The 20,631-nt window shown below is 42.4% G+C and overlaps 1 protein-coding gene across 1 annotated transcript; it reads left to right on the forward strand.

Moving 5' to 3' along the window:
- The first annotated feature begins 431 nt into the window (after window positions 1-431).
- On the forward strand, window positions 432-20,530 carry nr1d4a (nuclear receptor subfamily 1, group D, member 4a). The gene is made up of 8 exons (XM_022677081.2): window positions 432-1,004; window positions 12,276-12,575; window positions 12,718-12,806; window positions 13,614-13,758; window positions 16,416-17,011; window positions 17,399-17,584; window positions 17,694-17,904; window positions 18,522-20,530. Exons 1-8 carry the CDS (start codon window positions 989-991, stop codon window positions 18,716-18,718), a joined length of 1,740 nt encoding a protein of 579 aa, XP_022532802.1. The 5' UTR covers window positions 432-988; the 3' UTR covers window positions 18,719-20,530.
- The last annotated feature ends 101 nt before the right edge of the window (window positions 20,531-20,631 follow it).

The raw sequence follows: 20,631 nt of genomic DNA on the forward strand, positions 1-20,631 counted from the left end.
TGGATTGTTATTGTTACTGGAAATTTGTCCTGGACGCGCACGCGCGCTGAATAAAACCTCAGATGACTCTGTACATGTTGATGTTTTTATATTATTATTATTATCAGTATTTTAAATATCGCGCCGACGCGCTCAATAACAGCAGCGGCAGTCACGGTGAGCCCCGCCCACAGTCCACGTGCACGCCCCCTGCCTCCATTCTCTCAGCTTGCCGCACGCGCCCTGTTTTGCATAAAATGTGTGTCAGTAGGGCAGGGATGCGGCCGGCACATGCAGCGCGCACATGCACGCGGTGGGCTTTACGGGGCTCAGCGGCGCACGCGCTCCAATGAGAGAGAGAGAGCCGCACGAGGAAGAGTCAAGGAGTGAGTAAGTGAGTGAGGAGTGCGCGAGATTACACCCCCCCCCCCCCCCACACACACACACACCCTCCCTCCCCCGTTTTAAAGTGGGTCCCTCTCAAACACAACAAAACAAAACACAAACAAGTCAGTCACATTTCCCAGTCACCTGAAAACGTGAGGCGTGCGCGAGCGAGCGAGCGTGCAGCGTGTGTGTGCGTGCGTGTGTGTGTGTGTATGTGGAGGGGTGTGTACACGCAGCAAGGTGTGTAGCTCGAGTTTTGACACTTCAGCTCCAGAGATGCTCATAACCGGCGCACGAGCACAGGTAGCTGAGAGCTGAACAGAAGAAGAACAGAACAGCAGAGGAACAGAAGAAGCCCGGCGCGCGTACCTGGGAACGTGGACACGCGCTCCTGACGGTGTATATTTTTTTTCTCGGGGGCTCGTTTTCCCAAACTGAGCGAGTGGCACACTTGCCTCGTGCCCTGAGCTCGCTCCGTCCCGCTCGTGCGCGCTCTACTCACCGGCTTTCCGGTTCTGAGTCCAAGAATCTGAGGCTCACCTGACTTAAGACTTCAAAAACAAAAGTTACTGAAGACTGAATTCACTCAATTCACTTCAAGCGCGAGAGAAACATATCAAGGATGGACAACAGCCCAGGTAAGCAAAGAACGTTGATTAAACGTTGCAGTTTTGCTTGCATTACATTGCGTTACCATTTAATGTTGATGATGAATGCAAAGACAACCTTTAAACAACACTTATTCAGCATTAAATTATAGTTTAGTGTTGAAATTCTGACATTAGATCAAAGTTTATTAAATGAAAGAATTTGCATGTTTAGGTGGAAGATGCACCAACACTAACAATCATTATAATAAAATTAAGCATTATTGCTATTTAAATGTTCTTTATCACAATGCAAAAGTACAAACTAAATATTATACTTATCATTCATGTAAGTAAAGTTTAAGATAAAACAAACATATAAAACCATAATGTTGCACAAATGAATCAAATGTGAAGTCAAAGATCAACATTTCCATTTCATTAGATAAGAGAATATTTTGCTGCCTGCAAACGCTGCATGTTTATTTGCTTGTTTGCTTGTTTATATATTTGTTTGTAAATAATAATAATAATACATAATAATGGACTGATAATGATGATGGTGATCTATAGTAAAAATATGAATATATTCATAGTAGTACTATTTCAAAGCTATTGCTGGTAGTAAGACAAAAAATGAGCATAATAATGATTATAACTAATACTAGCACTTATAATAATACTACTAATGATGATATAACCCTAATATACTAACATTGATATTACCACTAGTAATAGGTACAATGTTGTTAATATTTTACTATACTAACAATGTAAAAAAATAAATAAATGATAATAGTGATGGTGCTCTTACTGATACTAATACTGCCATTACCACTAATAATAAAAATAATAATGATGCTAATATTCCTAATATTTCTGTTATCACTAATAATGATGCTCATGGTTATGTTAGTGCTGATTTTAATACTGTTATTACCACTAGGGTTAAATCCAAGGATGTAAACATTTTGCTAATTTAACTATGCTATTGCAACTATTAATAGTAATTAACCATTACGTGAGGATGATGCTGATACTATGATAATGATAAAAAAAACATTAAGAAATACTCTTATTACTGTTGGTAGTGCAAAAACTAATGCTGCAATTTACTTTAATAACAGTGATGCTAATACTGATACTGATGCCACAGATTTATATCAATAGTTTATATGCTGTTTATATATACATGTATAATTGAGCATGAATCACTATTTGAAGATCGTTGACTAAGAAAATTTCTGGATTTACAGTACATTACTGCATTACTGCACTGTCATGTTTGCTGAGGTCTGCTGAACTCTATATAGTATATGTAGTATATATCTTATAGAATATGTTGCATGGTTAGAAGTGCACGCTGGCTGCAGGATGCATGCACATGCATGCTAGAAGAACTATGTCAAGCATCTGCGTTGCCGCGCGCTGGATTGTCGTATCTGTATCTGCAGTCGTTTGCTCATAGCTAATGCATCTACAGTCTGAAGGAGTGCTGTGAGCTATGGGCACGAGCGCGCTTATCTCAATCACACCTCATAACGCGTCTCTGCGGCTCCAACAGTCAGTGTAAAAGGAAGTGAAGTGTGTTTTGAAGCGCCTCCTGCAGGCTTGAGGAGTAAAAGACAATAATATAGTTATATAGATGTTTTGTAGACGATTTGTGCAACATAGTGATGTATGCATGACACACAGAGCATCATATCATGCTCAAGACGTCTAGGATCAATGGGACTCAATTTGACACAATGAGACTCAATGGGACTCCGTGGGACAGTGAGACAGTGCTTGTCCCCCTAAGGTTGTCCCCAGGCCACGCGGGCCTCGCAGCAGCATTAGTCGCATTAGTCCACTTCTTTGCCCTTTAATTGCGTGGGGGTGATTCACGTCCAAAGGCTGAAGTCAGTCACGTTCCTGGACAGGTGATGCGAGAGCACTGTCTCGTGCGCGCTCGCGCCCTTTCGACTCCTTGGACTCGGCGGAAATCCTGCTTTGCACATGTGCGACTAATATGTGGCACGCTATACATCACACGCCCCGTTTTTTTCCACCAGCTACAGTAATCACAGATAATAATGCACACAGGCCGGAAAGAAAAGGGGTCACGCAGGTGCTCTAATGATACACAAACAGATGGAGTTGGAGTGTTAAGGGAGTGCTGGAGGCAGGGTTGCCAGGTCCAACAGAAAATACTCAGCCCAAAGTCATATAGTCTATAACCAGTATAAGCATTTGCACATCTGTATCAGCAATGGGTGCAGATTAAAGGAGCTGAATGCATTCAATAAAATTATAAAAACATTTCATAATAAATAAAAAATAATAAGAAATAAAATAGGAAACAAATAAGGAAAAAATACCATAAAAAGTAAAAAAATATAAAATAAGTAAAAGTAATGGGGCAATGAGTTTAAATTGAGATACTAAAGAGATACTAAAACCAAGCTTTTCTCACAAATGCATTAATATTATATCATATAAATAGCAGTTTGTAGTTGTTGTGTTAGCCTGAAGCTAATGTGTTAGCTATTAGCTAACACTTTATATTGTAGCTATTGTATTAGCACCTACAGTATATGCATCTATTGTGTTAGCATGTGGCTAGTGTATTAGTTTGTAGCTATTGGGATAGCTTATCGCTAATGTATTAGTAATTTGTGTCAACTGTGCTAGCTTTTAGCTAACACTTGACATTGTAGCTATTGTATTAGTACCCAAAGTATATGCACCTTTTGTGTTAGCCTGTGGAGGCCTGGTGATTTCTGGTTACATTGTGTGGAATTTGCCCTATTTGGCAAAAAAAACGTGAACCTGGCAACTCTGTCTGGAGGAGTGCTGGTAGATTTTGAGCCCAGAGATTTTGAGCACAGTTAAAAAGTAACTACAGGCAGTCACCTATGAAACGCTGCCCAAGTGTATGACGTCAAAGTTGGTTTAATTCGTAGTTTATTCTTCAACATTTAAACCCATTACCCTGAAAAATGGGTCAACATCAAGATAAAACCTGCCTTTTCTGCCCGCAGCCTATTTGTTTAAATTTCATGCAAACCAACGCACAACACATGTTTAAAGATTTACACTGAATAAACATGTTATGATTAATCTTATTAAATGTTATCCTTCTCTTTAAAGTATAATATCGAGCTATATAAATGTGTCAGAGATAACCTTGCACATTTAAAAAGTAACTATTGACATCAGTAACATCACAACCTGAAAGCACTAAATGCATCTTCAGCAATTATTAAAATATTAATTGTTTGCAACTCTAGTTCAACCATCAAATTTTCAAACTATCGCTAAAATTGTTCACCTGTTTATGCAGCTTGCCATGACAGGGAGGTCCATGACTCTAAAAAATTTTTTAACACAACAGTCTAAACACAACGGTCTTGTGTCAGGTTATGATACTAGGTATGTGCGGGAAATCTTAGTGTTTGTTCAACTGTTTGTTGTGTTTGTTCAAAATCAGCCATTATAAAAAAATAAGACAAACAGATAAAACGATAAAATGTCTTATTGGCCCAAAGCTGTATAAACAAATAAACTATATGGAAATCAAAGGCTTTAAAAAGTTTATTCCACATTTGTTGGAAGAAAAAGAACATTAATGAGATCAGGATGTTGGATTATTACCACACTACCTCACCCCCAACTACTCCTCAACACATTAAAAAAATACTGGGATACTTATATCTTATAGCTACTGTGATAGCTTAAGCATTGGTTTGTAGCTATTGTGTTAGCTTATAGCTATTGTGATAGCTTGTGTATTAGCTTGTAGCTATTGTGTTAGCTTATAGCTTTTGTGATAGCTTGTGTATTAGCATTTAGCTATTGTCTTAGCTTGTGTATTAGTTTGTACCCGGTTTGTTAGTTTATAGTTAGTGTGATAGCCTGTAGCTATTATGATATCATGTGTATTAGTTTGTAGCGATTGTTATAGCTTGTTTATTATCTTGTAGCTATTCTGTTAGCTTATAGCTACTGTAATAGCCTGTGTATTAGCTTATAGCTATTGTAATAGCTTCTGTATTAGCTTGTAGCTATTGTGTTAGTTTAAAGCCATTGTGAAATTTTGTGTATTAGCTTTTAGCTGTTGTGTTAGCTTGTGTATTAGCTTGTAGCTATTGAGGTAGCTTGTGTATTAGCTTGCACTTAAATTTAGTAGACTAATATTTACTGTATTAGTGATCAGGCTCTAGGCTGGTGCCTTACTTGGTGTTTTTGCACATTATTTTTTTAATTCAGTGTTGTTTTATGTGTATTGTGTTTAGTTTGAGTTATGTTAGCTACCCGATGCTAATGCTAAAGTGAATGAGTGCACAGTAATTCGTGCGGGATAACAGTGATTGTTATGCAGAGTCAGAGAAGGAAGAAGAGTCAGCACGCTCTCTCTCTCTCTCTCTCTCTCTCTCTCTCTCTCTCTCTCTCTCTCTCTATCTATTCCTTTTCCTCCCTCCATCTATTCCTCCATCACTACATCCTGCTCTGTTTAATTCCTCCTGTTCATCTCCAGCAGCAGCAGCTCGGTGCGCGCGCGCGCAGTGTCTCCCTGCTGCCTCACGTGGACGCGCTCGCACAGCCGCGTGCAGCGCGTGATCCCCGGGCACCCCCTCCCCGCCCTCCCTCCTTCTCTCTTTCTTTCTCTCTCTCTCTCTTTCTCTCTCACACACACACACGCACGCACACACACACACCGCGCGCTCGCGCCGCGGACCGGGCTGTGTTTTGGTGCTGCGGGAGCGCGGAAGCAGGAGCTTGGTCAGTGGGTCAGCGGCGAATGTGCGCGAGGCAGCTCGGCGCCCCGTCACGTTTTTTCGCCTCATGCAGCGTCTGTTTCCTTCCCCACCGAAAGCCAGCGCGCGCTGTTTGCATTAGCACGAGCTTTCCGGTATAAACACACACCCTTCTGACAGGTGTCCCGGCATGCACGCAGAGCGCGCGCGTGTGAGACGCATAAGCGGAACGTGACCGGAGCAGATGAGCAGCCTGGGTTCTGTCCTACAAGAACATCTACATTATAGCATAAAACCCTTAGCTACGGACTGTATACAGTCATTTAGCATTGTTCATGATTTTTTCTGATGGTTTGCATGAAATACAGTGCGCAAAATGTGTGTATTTCTTCTTTAAATGATATTTAAATGTGCTACAAAACTGCTTAAAGTGAAAAAAAATAAGAAAGCACATAAAAATGATAAGTTTCTTTGATTTTACCAAATTCAAAACCTCTGGAATAAAATCAAGAGGAAGATGGATGATCACAAACCATCAAACCCAACTGCTTGAATTTTTGCACCAGGAGTAAAGCAGCATAAAGTTATCCAAAAGCAGTGTGTAAGACTGGTGGAGGAGAACAAGCCAAGATGCATGAAAAGTGTGATTAGAAAACAGGAATATTCCATCAAATGTTGATTTCTGAACTCTTAAAACTTTATGAATATGAACTTGTTGTCTTTGCATTATTTGTTTATAGAATAAAACAATGTTAATTTTACTCAAACATAAACCTATAAATAGCAAAATCAGAGAAACTTAGATTAAGATAAATCAATTAGTTGGAGACCACTGTTCTACAGAACTACTTCTATATTAAAAGTGTGCAGTCATAGAACATTTTGTAGCACCTTTATTTTTCATCATAGTGCTGTCTGTTCTTGAACACGCCCACTTTGACTCAGAAATGCCTTGATAATAAGCTGATTATTTGGATCAGTTCTGCTAAAACAGGGAAACAGTGAGTGAAATGTGCTGGGCAGGGGGTTATTTCAGGACCAGGCCTGAGAAAGGCTGGGAAACACTGATGTACAGTACTGAGCAGAGGCCTCAGGCTTTCGTAATGATGGAGCTGAACAAATCCATACAGAAAACAAACCTCACATTTAGTGCCTACTTTAATTATCAAAGTACCATTGTTGGGGCTTTTAAACTTTAAAAGTTTTCACTGCTACTCAAAGGCATAGGAGTGGGTTTGACATGGGGGGGGGCATTTGCTATAGAGACAAAGGTCTCTATAGTCGTTCTTATTGCAGTATATTGTTATTGCGATTCATTGCTCTCATCACTGACCTCATTTTCAGCAGCCCGAATTCTGCACCCCCGCCAGGAAAAGCACCCTCTCTCAGGACTGTGCACCCACATCTTCTTGATAAAAGCAGAGATAATTGTTTTAGCTAACTTTAATCATGTAGAAACTTTTAGGTGCTTTTCAAAATAAAAGTTTATTATTAAAAAAATTCTGCTTTTTCTGTAGCATCATTCTGGTTCCTACGCCAATGCTGCTACTGCTGTTTTTGAGAATATGTTAAGAACCCCCAAAAAACTGATAAAGGAATGAGGATAACTAAGACTAATTGTGCTTAAAAGGAGATACAGTCCTTACCTTTCTGTCTACATGGCATAAGCTGAACCTAAAAGGTGCATTAAGCTTATTTGCCCTTCACAAATTATAATAAGGCTCCATTTATCCCTTATTATGCAGACTGTAGGTCATGTAATCTGCTGCGCACTTGATATAAATATAGCTGATATTCATTTCACTGGCATACATATAAAAAAAGGCTTGACTGGCTGGTTTACACAGTTCAGTGTGGCTTTGACCTACTTGGTGAAGCGATTTCGCGCTTTATTAATCAACGCTGAAATTCTCATGTGCCCCCAACCCCTCTCCACACACACACACACACACATACACACACTCATGCATCAGTTCAGAATTACTGTCTCCTGCTGAGCCCTGACTTCTCATCTCACATGTTGGGGAGTCTTATCTACTCTAAAGTCAGATCCTGCGTCCCACACCTCGTGGGAAACTGCAGCGTGAAGACGGGATAAAACGGAGAAGGCTTTTACTGTGCTCGCGTGACACAAAGACACAAAGAGAGAGAAAAAGAAAGAGAGAAAGAATAGAGTGAGGAGAGATGAAGAGGAGCTGCAGTGAGAGTGCCAGGAAGGAAGGAGGGTGGCGGGGGGGGGGATTATTGAGGAGCGCTCACGTTCCTGCGCCTGCCGCTCGACTCACTGGCAGATTAGAGTTTGCACGGGTAGACTAAGCTCATGATGAGCTGCCGTGGACCTGCTGATTCCTCGTTTAACACATGCACTTCCACTGACCCCAATTTACACTACGTTGAGCAAGTCTGCACCTCACCTGCACTTGTACAAAGACCCGTTGCAACAAGGCAAGCAAACCATGCAATTGCCTAGAGTCCCAAGTTGGCCCTGGTCGTGATAATTGGTTATGAATTGAATTAATTGATGGTCAATGCAGGAAAGTACACTGACACTGTTATCCACACTAAAGCCCCTCCAACTAGTTGCCGACAGCAGGGCTCGTCATTCCCGCAGTCTGCAAAATATGAAACTTCACCAATCCATTTCGCTTGGGGACCCCAAATGCTTGAAACAGCCCTGATTGTACAACCACAGTAACAGCACTGAAAGTATCTGATTGCATTTGATTGCATTCAGCAGCTAGCATGTTAGTGATGATGTCAGGATGTTGGATGATCTCAATCCCACCTCATCATTCCCAATTCCTCACCTCAATTCCAGAGAAAACAGCTCTGCTGTGGAAATAATGTAATAAAAGCAGTTAATTCAAAAAGGGCTAAACAAGTATCTCCAGTTTTGATTACTACATAATTGTAACAAACCAGCTGTGGCTTACAATGTCTCAAATTTTCTTGTTGAACAGACCAATAGAATTTCTTCAAAATTACCTAAAATTAACATGTGTTTTTACATTGACTTCCACTAAAAGTTAATAAGATTTTATCTCTTTCCTGTAAAGTTGCTGTTTTGGAGATGCTTGTTTTTCATTGGACAGCGACAGTATACTGCTTTGGGAGTGAAAGCTTTAACTTTAAAGCTTTTAAACTTTCGAAAAAGTTAAGAGTATAAAGAGTAAAACTTAACCTGGCTTTTCTCAAACAAGTAGACAAAACTTAAAACTTAACTTAAAGTTAAAAGTTGGATAAAAGTAAGTTTTACAATTTGACTGATATTAACCAACTGAGTTGTTTGGAGCAGTGTTTTTGTTATTGAGGAAACACTTTTGTTTCCAGAGAAAAGCAATCAACTCTCTGTCAGTAACTGGATGTTTTTTCCCTTCGTCGACACGAGGGATTGGATTCCATTATGAGTAGCTGGATGTTTATCCCTGACCGCATATTTCCGTGAAACGCTCTGCGCTCACATGCATGTCCAGGTGTGTGTGTGCGTGAGTGTGTGTGTTTCCATGTATTGTGACTGGGTGTGGCCGAGTGATGAGTGGCAGTCTCAGGTAGGGCTGAGAGTCACACGTTTGTAAGGTCAGGCACAGCAGTGTGTCAATAATAAATCCACCGCACACGTGCTGCCTGACGGATTATAAAAACACTTGAGCTAAACAAATGCCATGTGCACGAGTAAACACCAGCGCCGGGAAGGGGAGGGAGGGAGGAAGGGGGCCGGAAGGAGCTTCCAGGGGAAAAAGTGTGCTTGTTTATAGTTTCCTCGCTGACATGGCACTACTTCCTGCTGCTCACAGCTTCTTAGAAACCTCTCCCTGTTATTTATCCACCAGCCATGAGGAGCCACTATGAGGAACAGCATGTGTAATAATGTCGGTAAAGCCGTGGGAAGAGCGAGCCACACGTTTTCACTGTTTATCTCCAGCCGTGTTCACATGGCACTGTTGGCTTTAACAGCTTCCCAAAGAGGAGCTCACACATGGCACAAGTTTCTGCTTTAAAAACAGGAAGTGGGAATTGTGCTTCTTCCCAGTACTGCAGGGAACATGCTGTAAAATCCACTACAATAAAGTGTTTATAAGATTTACCTTTACCTTTATCTTATTATAGCGTGAACTTTACACAGTTAAAACACTCACTCCAAAAACACTTTACTTAAAGCCCTATCCAGATGGGATTAGTTTCTCAGGGGTTTCTGAGAATTTTTTTCTCTTTTATTTGGGGTCCTCTGTGATTTTATTCCCGTCCAGAACGACCATGTACGTGTTTTTCTCAGACGTCCTCTAACAAAAAAATAACAGGCTGAATTATCTACTGTTTTTCGCTAAACTCGCTGGTCCTCCTGTAATTTTAGTTCTGTCCGGATCCACATCTCTGAGTTTCATCTCCTCACATCTAATAAAATAGCTCTTTGTCCACTGCAACGCACCGTAGTTACACTTTGGGCGCTTGGGCGTTTCCACAGAGATCCATTTAAAAAAACACAACAGCAAGTGGAAATGGAGGAGCTACTGAACATGATGTCATGTGACCAAGAAAAAACCCTAAAAAAAACCTCACTGATCCTCCTGTTTTTTCAATTGGAGTAGAATGCAGGAGTTTTATCACTGAGTAGAAATGTGAAATATTTTTCACAGACGTCCCCCTGAGAAAATAATCACTTCCGGATAACTTTAGACATAAGAAAGTATTGATAAAATATACATCAACTTGTCAAAAGTCATGGGATTGCAATATGTAAATTGACCTGTATGTGAACAGTAACCTAAGGCAACAGCTTATAACACCAGTATAGTTATTCCATCCATATCTGTCTGGATTTGATTGCACTCAGCCACAATGCATGATTTTGATGTCTCACACACACACACACACACACACACACACACAAACACACACACGGCACTCTAGTAAACGTGATTGTTTTGCCCGTATATTTTACATGTCGCGCATTACCGTGGACTACTGTAAATAAAAAAGCCGCGCTCGCGCTCGCCGTACGCGGCTGCACAAGACTGCGGATTTCGCGCGGCCGCTAGCCGTTTCCCGGGTCCATGTGAGGCGGCGGTCAGGTGTCGTGCCGTGAGCCGGCGCTGGGCGCGCTGCCCGAGGAGCCGCGCTATTATTGGAGCGCGCGAGGGAGGGCGGCGGGACTTGCGGACACGTGACGCAGCGCTTCTGCTTGTCAGCGCGCGCACGCGGGAGACCCCGCGGAAAGAGGCACCGGGAGAAAGTGGCGGGAGTTAACACGCCGCCCCGGTGCACCCGGAACGGAATCAGCTGTGTGTCGTTATGAGAGCGCGCTCTGCGTGCTCGCGGACGGCCGGCGGGCCGGTAATTGGGCAGCCTGGGCATCGCGAGCTCTGTTGCTGAGCTCCGGTGATATTTATAGCACGTGCGCTCCTTCCGACTGAGCGGGCAATTGTAGCCGAGCGCGAGGCAACGGTGCTGAAAACACGGAATCTCTCTCTCTCCTCTCTCTCTCTCTCTCTCTTACATTTTTCTCCATCTCTCTCTACATCTATATCTACATCTCCCTATCATCTCTCTCTCCTACATCTTTCTCTCTCTCCATCTCTCTTTTACACATCTCTCCACCTCGCTCTCTTTCACACATCTCTCTTTCTTTTTTATCTCTATCTCTTTATTTTATATCTCTTTATATCTCTCTCTGGTTTACATCTCTCTCTATCTCTCTCTTTCTCCATCTCTCTCTCTCTCTCTCCATCTCTCTTTTACATCTTTCTCTCAATCTCAAACGTTTGCTCAGTTCACAACCACAACTTCCCTGAATAGTGACTGAATATCCTCGCATGATGCCTGCTCTCATTCACTGTTACCATATTCAGCACTGCACGCTCTGATGCTGCACTTTTCCAGTGTATATATGTTCATGTAGGCCTGTAGCTGTGCAGTGTTAAAGGTGACTCAGATTTGAGCAGTTTGGTATGTCAGTGTATCAATACTGTTATCAGGACATCAACGTGGTATTGTTCCATTTGTAGCACAGTGATGAAAAGAACCTATAAATATTCCACAGCCAGTCATTGCACTACTTTCTAATGTGTGCAGACTTGCCTAATGACAGTAGGGTATTTCTGTATTTCTGACAGAGGCTTATCACACTCTTGAATCACGTCTTATCAAACAGTTTTGATGCCCTACTTTTGATTGGTGGCTGAGATGTACAGTTATGATAACAAATTGGGTTACTGTGATGCACGCACAAGAAATCGTGGAAACGGCAATGCATAGATAAACTCAGGGGACTTTTGGTAGAAAAATGAAGTGTTGCTTACAAGCAGACTCAACACCTTGATCAGGGTTCCCAATCAAGACCAAACTATGTCTAGTCTAGCAAGAAATAGGGATGTGCATTGGAAAAAAGGATGTCTCATAGCAACACAATACATATTATGACAACTATAATATAAAAATCTATACTGTCTATTAATGTTTACATGCTTACATGCTTCTTCCATTGTAAGAATTGCACAAGTTTGAGGACAGTTTCTGTCCAAAGAAGCCAATAAAACACCTCTTTCCTTTATCCTTGAACTAAAATTTATGTGTCTTGTCCTTTCAGGAGGTGTTATACTGTATGCTGGCTCCAACAGCAGTGGCAGCCCTAGCCCAGGGAGTCCGTCCAGTGGGTACCAGACCCAGTCACCCTCTTCGCACTCCCAGCCCTCGTCCCCAGAGGAGGTCACCTTCACCGAGATCGGGGCCCTGAAGCAGCGCAGCAGTGGAGGGACACCCCCCTCACCCAAGCTGATCTTCCAGTTCCCAGAGATCTACAATGGCTCCACAGCACCTTCTGGCCAGCACTCTTACTCGCACCCGATCGCAGGGAAAAGGCCTTGCGGCTTCACGGGCACCTTTACCAGTAAGCATCTGGTTTCATTGTCCTTAAGGATAACAAGGTCAGTCATAACACTGATGAATCTGTTCTTGCCTGGCTCTTCTGACCTGGTCTCCTTCCTTCTCTCCTCCTCCCTCTCCCTCTTTCTCTCATTCTCTTTCTGCAGAAACAGGAGGAATGGTTCTGCTATGCAAAGTGTGCGGTGACATTGCATCAGGATTTCATTATGGCGTGCATGCATGTGAAGGCTGCAAGGTAAGGCCGATTCCCAATCATCATCCTAAATTACAGTACTTGTGCCCTGCATTAGAGCTTAGATTCTCTGCCCAAACCCACCCCAAGATTTCTTACCACTTTCCTCAGTGTAGAGTAGACTGGAAGATCGGTTCTTAATAAACATTTTTCTTAAATAATAGGTCTAAGCTTCTTCAGTGTTGCAATGTTACTTAATCATTCTGAACATATTTCACTCTTTCTAACGGCCTTATTGCTGGAGAAATTTGGGAATCTAAGCTTACTGTAAATAAATGGAAGCACTTTACACAATCAAATAAATATTTTTCAGGAGAGAAATCTATGTAGATTAACATCCAGCACTCGTTTGACTTTAAAAGAAAGTCTCTTTTTACTACAGATTGGTTTACTTAACTAAGCTTTACTTAACTTAGTTAGCGAGACCTGCTGAATTAGAAGTTCCTTATATAGTGCCTTTTAAAATGCGCCTTACAATCCGGTGCACCATCAGAAAATTCATTGATTATAATAGACGTTCATTTATTATAATAACCTTTTAATATGGTATATTAATATTGAACATAGGGACAGTGTTTTGCGACTTCAATAGCTGTATTTGAGAGGGAGCAGTGGTAGTGGAAAGCGAATTAAGTACAGGGTACAAAAAAGTATATAGTAAGAAAAGCATAAAAACACCAGGATAGAGTGAAATGTGTCATACAATGTTCTCTTTCAGGTCTAGACTTTATCTCTCTTTTTTAACTTCTCAAACCAAGATTTTAGAGACTTGCATCTCATCATGCCTCCTTTCGCTCACTTTCTCGCCAGGGCTTCTTCCGCCGCAGCATCCAGCAGAACATCAACTACAAGATGTGCGTGAAGAACGAGAACTGCCTGATCATGCGCATGAACCGCAATCGCTGCCAGCACTGCCGCTTCAAGAAATGCCTGGCCGTCGGCATGTCCCGCGACGGTGAGTCTCAGTAACACCGTTTTGGTGCCACCAGCACGGTGCCACAGTAGGGCTTCCGAAGGCACGGAACAAACAGATCCCACACCCTGCCTCTCAACCTAGATTCCCCATTTAGATTCTGCACCGTTAGGAAGTTTCAAGAGAGTAAGTTTCTTTTAGCTTAGGTGCAGCCTTGCTCCTGTCTTTGTCCTGCCCTCTGCAGTCCATTCTCCTCCTCTTCCTTCGCTTCTCTCTCTCTCTCTTTCTATGCCTCTCTTTCTTTTGCTCTCTCTCTGTCTCTCTCTTTGAGCCAGTTTAGCCCTCCTCCTGCAAACTCCCTGAGCTCCCCCTCCCTCCCTGCCCTCTTCTGGAGACAATGATTTATGAGGGCTGGAGTCGTGCAGTCCCTTAAGCTATCTGTCATCTGGAAAACTGCAGCAAATACAAGAATTATTTTGGGAAACTGGAACGCGGGCAACTTGATTACCCTGCATGTGCCCTTATAATATCTCCGGCAATTAATAGCCTTCCGCTGCAACAATTAAACAAGAGATGCAGAAAAAGAGACAAAGACACAAAGAGACCACCCCCCCCTTCCTTCCCCTACCTTTAGAGGAACAAGGTTCATGCTTGGTCTGTTTTTCTGTTGTTCTGTGTGTATTTTAACAGCAGAAAAACACACATTGAGACATTCCATATCAACATATTTAGGGGAACACGGCAATATTAGCCTGGTTTCAAAAACAAAACAAGGTGCACACATGATACTTGCACACTGTGACCTACTTAGCAGGTTTGGTTGTGGCTTTCCTCTTCTCATCAGTGGCGTGGTACCCGCGGTGTCAGCGAGCCATTGGAGCTCGGGCAGATACATGTGTGTGTGTATGTGTGCTAACATATGTGGGGGTGAAAGAAGTGCAAGTGGGTTACGCTGGGGCATCGAGGGCGAGGAAACTGGGCGAGCGATTGCAGCGCAGGAGGCAAACATTCCTGTTGACCCTCTCGACGGTGGCTCTTGAAAGAGAGTCAAGAACCGCAACCTAAAAACCCCTTTCTTTCGTTGCACCCATTGCACAAACAGGAAAACCTCATGTAACTGCCTCGTTTCCACATTAAAGCCAGCGCCCTGATTTTAGTTCAGGCAGTTGTGTGATTTTGGCTTTGTGCTGGAGGCAGATGTTCAGTTTGACACCATGGCATGGTTTCGTTTCCGCTGCCACCTTGCTATTTGAGAAAGCTGGTCTTCGGGATGGGTCTAAATGTGTCACACGATGTTCTGCCTCAGTGGAGCGTAGCTGAGTTCAGTCCTTGCAGATACCTGAGTTTGTTGGCTACGATTCTATAATAGAAAAATATATTAAGATATTATTATTTTAATATTCTAGCAGATAGAAATTTAACAGTGATGGAGTTTAGATATTGCATGTCTCCCATTTAGGTCTCTCCAGTATTGCTGATGCTGTTTGCCAGAATATCTATCGCTATATTTCCATGTATAATTGCCATCTCCTCTACTTTCCTCTTCACTGCTCTTCTGTCCTTTCATCCTCTTTGCCCTCATCTCTCTTCTCCACTTCTCTCCTTTCTTCTTCTTCTCTCGCCTTGTGCGCCCTGTGATCTTCCTCCTCTTATTGGTCATCAGTCTTCCTCTCTGATCACTGTTGCATTCTCGTCACGTTCTGCCTGGCCCACTGCCCTACTTAACGGTCAAGAGAGGGAGCAAAAGAAGAGAGAAAGAGCGAGCGAGTGAGAGAAATTGAGGGGAGGGACAGTGAGTTGGAGAGTGTGCAATGCAGCATGTGGTAGCTAGCATAGGTGCTATTTTTAACCTCGCCAGCTGATGGATATTCTTGGAGAAGGGGGTGAGGAGATGGGAAGTGAGGAGAGGAGAAGAAGCCTGCACCATGCATCTATTGTATGTCCTGAATCAGTTCAACATGACCTGTCCTTAAATTGGTCTTTTATTAGGAACATTCTCCTCAAAGGCCATTTTGACACTTTTGGCTGAAAAAAAGACTGAAGATTCTAGGTTTAGAAAGCAATGGAAGTGGATCATTGTTGCTGATTTGTTTTCACACACAAGAATTTATCTGAACCAAATTCCATGCTTCATTTAATGCACTTCCGTACACCAAAGCATTTGCTTTTTGTAGTATTTTACTTGAATTTAAGAAGACTCAAGACTTTTGACCAAACATACCGCAATTGCTAGTGTGGCCAATATAGATTGTTCGTGTACAGCTCTGGAAAAAAATAAGAGAGTTTCTTTGATTTTACCAAATTAAAAACCTCTTTAATAAAATCAAGAGGAAGATGGATGATCACAAGCCATCAAACCAAGCTGATCAAACCATTGCTTAGATTTTTGCACCAGAAGTGGCATAAAATTATCCAAAAGCAGTGTGTAAGACTGGTGGAGGAGAACATGATGCCAAGAGTTATTCCACCAAATACTGATTTATGAACTTTTAAAACTTTATGAATATGAACTATATGTTTTCTTTGCATTATTTAAGGTCTGAAATCAGAGAAACTGATTCAGAAACTGAAGTGGTCTCTTAACTTTTTCCAGAGCTGTAGAATCTTATTTTTATCCCAGTAAAAAGTTTGAACTTTATCTAGAGATCTACCCTTTGTTGGCTTAAACTGACCTCAATGTTCCTTTCTATCTCTTACAGCTGTGCGTTTCGGGCGCATCCCCAAGCGTGAGAAACAGAGGCTGCTGGATGAAATGCAGAGCTACATGAACAGCCTGAACGAGTCGGCCAGCTTAAACATGGCCTCCTCGCCTCCCCGCGTTCCCCCAGCCAGCCCCATGGAGATCCAGCCCAAAGAAGCCATCAGCTCCATGGCCAGAGCCTACCAGGACATCTTCCCCAGTGGTCAGGATCGCCTGGGCAAGAGAGTAGAGCGCATCAACCCCACCATAACCACCAGCAGCACCAGCACCATGCCAGCCTCCTTCCACAGCACCACTCCTCAGGAAAGCAGCTACGCTCATCCCAGCCCTCCTGCAGTCTACCACTCCAGAGCTCCCGCCGGCTACACGGCGCCCGCTCTCTGCCCGGTCCTTCACAATGAAAACAAATGCCCGCTGTCCTCGATGGACAATCGCTGCAGCTACTCCACTTCCCCCAATCAGAACCACGTCCAGTCCACTCTCAGTCCACCCGTGCAGCCCAATCAAGCCCATTACAGCAGTGGGTTTCTGCCTGGAGAGCTGCAGTCTCAGACATCATGCCCGTGGAAGCTGGAGGCAGGATCCAAAGTCCTGGTGAGGAGCCATTTGAGTACACAGCTCTGAAAAAACATTTCTGTTTTAATTCTATAAACTACAAACAACATTTCTCCCAAATTCCAAATATAAATAATGTAATTTAGAGCATTTATTTGCAGAAAATGAGAAATGGCTGAAATAACAAAACAAAAAATCTATATTTGGTGGAATAACCCTGGTTTTAATCACAGATTTTTTTTCATGCATCTTGGCATCATGTTCTCCTCCACCAGTCTTACACACTGCTTTTGGATAACTTTATGCTGCTCAGTTTAGTTTGATGGCTTGTGATCATCCATCTTCCTTGAATTTGGTAAAATCAAAGAAATTCATCTTCACTGTCCCTTTTTAACGTTGGTTTTATTTTTATAACCTTTTCTCCAGGCCTGTCCCCTGAACGCATGTCCAGTGTCCGTCCCCGGCGTCTCCAGTCAGCAGGTGTGGGAGTCTTTCTCACAGTGCTTTACCCCTGCAGTTCGGGAGGTGGTGGAGTTTGCAAAAGGCATCCCCGGCTTCCAGGAGCTCTGCCAGCATGACCAGATCATGCTGCTCAAAGCAGGAACTTTCCAGGTACTGATGACTTACTTATACAATCCTGCCTCTTTCATTTCGTCTTTTCTTTTCATTCCTCAATGTCTTGGTGAGTCTGTAAATGAGTGATGCTCTGTTCTTTTGCCAGGTGCTGATGGTGAGGTTCTGCTCGCTCTTCAACCCGAAGGAAAGGACAGTGACTTTCCTGAACGGACAGTCCTACTCGCTGGCTACCCTGCGAATGCTGGGCATGGGTTCGTTATTGGACGCCATGTTTGAGTTCAGTGAGAAGCTGGCGTCTCTCGGCCTGGAGTCTGACGAGATGGCACTTTTCATGGCGGTGGTGTTGGTCTCAGCAGGTAAATAATGAACCAAAAAGTTTAAACTGATTATGTTAGCCATTCCATTCAGGGATAGGTTTGGATATTGAGGAGAAGTGTGTAGAACAAGGTCTAGTAGAAATTGTTTGGTCATTTCTAAACTGAAAGCTGAAGCATTTTTGAGTGGAGAAGAATATGGATAAAATATTGTGTTTAATGGTACCAGTGTGCTGGAATTACCATCCCTATTTATATAAAAACTGGGGTGTCGGATTCTTCTTCTGTCCATGTCACGCGTCTTTTTTACATACTTACGTCACACGTACAGCCTCTAAAAGAGGGTCCGGCTCAGTTTCACTGAACGCGAGCGGCTGGTGGAGCAACGGAGACTTCAGAAGAAGAAACTCGGATTCTTGAATCCGCTCAGAAAGAAGACCGCATCACACCCGCCCAGTTTAAAATGATTCTTCCGCATGCTCGGTGCAATTACTTATTCTCACCAGAGAGGGCATTAAATCCCCCAAGAAAATTTCTAAACTGCACTAAAAGATAACAGGCCTAACGGGGCCTAATGGCTCGGGTTCGGCTGCATTATTTGGGCCTGATCTAAAGTAATATTAATGTAATGTAATGTAATGATCCTTTTTTTTTTGCAGATCGGACGGGTGTCTCAGACATGGCGGCTGTGGATCAGCTACAGGAGGGTCTAATCCGGGCGCTGAGGGCTTTGGTGACCCGCCGTCGTCCAAACGACCACACCCTCTTCCCCAAGCTGCTCCTGCGTCTCCCGGACCTCCGGACCCTCAACAACCTGCACTCTGACAAGCTGCTGGCCTTCCGCATCGACCCCTGAACTGATCACATGACCAGCAGATCGGCCGTGATTGGCCAATCGCAGCAGGAAGGATTCTCTGGCTCAGAGGAGACTTCCTGTTTAAGGGAAGCGTGGAAGAGTGGGCCACGCTCGGGTCACGCTCGGATCACGCTCTCACAGGAACATTTTATCAGGAAGGACAGACAGTGGACAGTGGACAGACATTTATCTCAGCTGATCTGAGACAAGTATTCCTTCAAAACCCGTCTGAGACTCTGAGACACGCAGAGCGTCCCTGAAACGTTTTCCAAGAATCACTGCTTTGGAGGGAAGAAGATTTCTTATCGGTGTCGTCGATCACCAGCGTAAAAACTGTCTAGAACTTTAAGGAACCTTTTTAATGACCAGACAAAACAAAAGGGGCTCCTGCTTGGACCATTCCTCATCGATATACTGCTTTTTTTCGTTTTTTTTTGCCACCAAGACCACCACAATATATAGAGTAGATGATAAATGACGCATAGGGACCATTAAATGCTGAGTGTATGTATGTATGTATGTATGTATGTATGTATGAGCGAAAAAATGAAAAAAATACAAAAAAACGAAATAGACCATGTACATAACACATAGATATTACAGTGATACGTTTCAGACATTATTATTAATATTATTCAACACATGTGTAACCTGTGTTATAGTGTGACAGCTACATTATGCATTATAGCACAATTCCAACTGTATCAACGAGCACAAGCACTCCACTTATTGCTTTAGTTTGATAAAAAAAGAATAAAATAAAATAAAAAAAACAACTAAAAACAGGGTGAAAGTAACGAAAGTAACATCCATTCAGGGATTGATAAATTAACCAACGCAAGTGTTGTACGTAATAGGGCTGCACGATATATTGTTTAAGCATCGCCATCGGCAATTGATTCTAGACACAAGAAGAAATAGATACACAGCGCTGTCTCTGTGTCTGTGTGAGTGACAGGCTGCTGCTGCCTGAGAAGCATACATTTGCAATGTATTTTTTTTTTCTGAATATCGTGCAGCCCTAGTTGTATGTCTTCATTTACCTTTTCTCTTTACGTTATTTGTCATGTTGAATACAGTACATACAGTACACTGTCATTACTCGTCCTTCTCTTCGGATTTCCCTGAATCTCGGAAGATAAAACCAGCAAACCAGCAGCCGCCCTCCCCCAAGCATGTCTGGATTATTACGTAGTCGCTTATTTTTCAGATTTTTGTTTTTTCTTGCTGTAAATATCACATACATGATTTAACCCTTCAGGACTGTTCAGGACTGGTTTGGGTTTGCCAAAAGCACCTTTGCACAAAAGCTGATTCTGAAACGATCGAGCGAAACATCACACTGTCACACTTTCACACAGAACAGTCCCTTCACCTGCTAAGATGATCCGAACTGTATGATGGATTATTGATTTCAGAGTCAGAACATTATACGTCAAAGCTATAAAGATATATTTAAATATATATTTTGGGGAGTTGTGTCTGATGGAGGTGTGGGTTTGGGTGCCTTTAATGGAGACGTTGTTGTTGTTTGTTAAAAGAAAAGAACCCTCTCCAGTTTTTTATTTTTATTTTTCCCAAAGTTATTAAAAATATCAGATATCAGATCATCCTGACCACCAGCAGATTCCTCTCACAGCCTTTACTGAGATTTACAGCTTTTATCAGGACATTCGGGGACTGTGGTGCAGAACGTTTGATTGGGGCGAGATTATTAATGTTTGTTAAAACTGATGCTATATGATCATGCTGATGTATATTTTGTAAATTATATTCTTCCATAGAAACGAGATAAATATGAGATTATATTTACGATGGTTTTGTGTGTTTCTTTCTCTTTTAAGAAAAACAAAATCCCTTGTGAAAATGAAGGATACTTAAGAGCAATAAAAGTATGTTCAAATTAGGTAAAG

Source organism: Astyanax mexicanus, chromosome 13 (assembly GCF_023375975.1).
Source record: "Astyanax mexicanus isolate ESR-SI-001 chromosome 13, AstMex3_surface, whole genome shotgun sequence".
Lineage (NCBI taxonomy): Eukaryota > Metazoa > Chordata > Actinopteri > Characiformes > Acestrorhamphidae > Astyanax > Astyanax mexicanus.

Coding starts and splice junctions, on each gene's coding strand:
- nr1d4a (XM_022677081.2), top strand. Junction 17,012..17,398: donor AGGCAGGATCCAAAGTCCTG/GTGAGGAGCCAT, acceptor CCTTTTCTCCAG/GCCTGTCCCCTGAACGCATG. Junction 17,585..17,693: donor TCAAAGCAGGAACTTTCCAG/GTACTGATGACT, acceptor TTCTTTTGCCAG/GTGCTGATGGTGAGGTTCTG.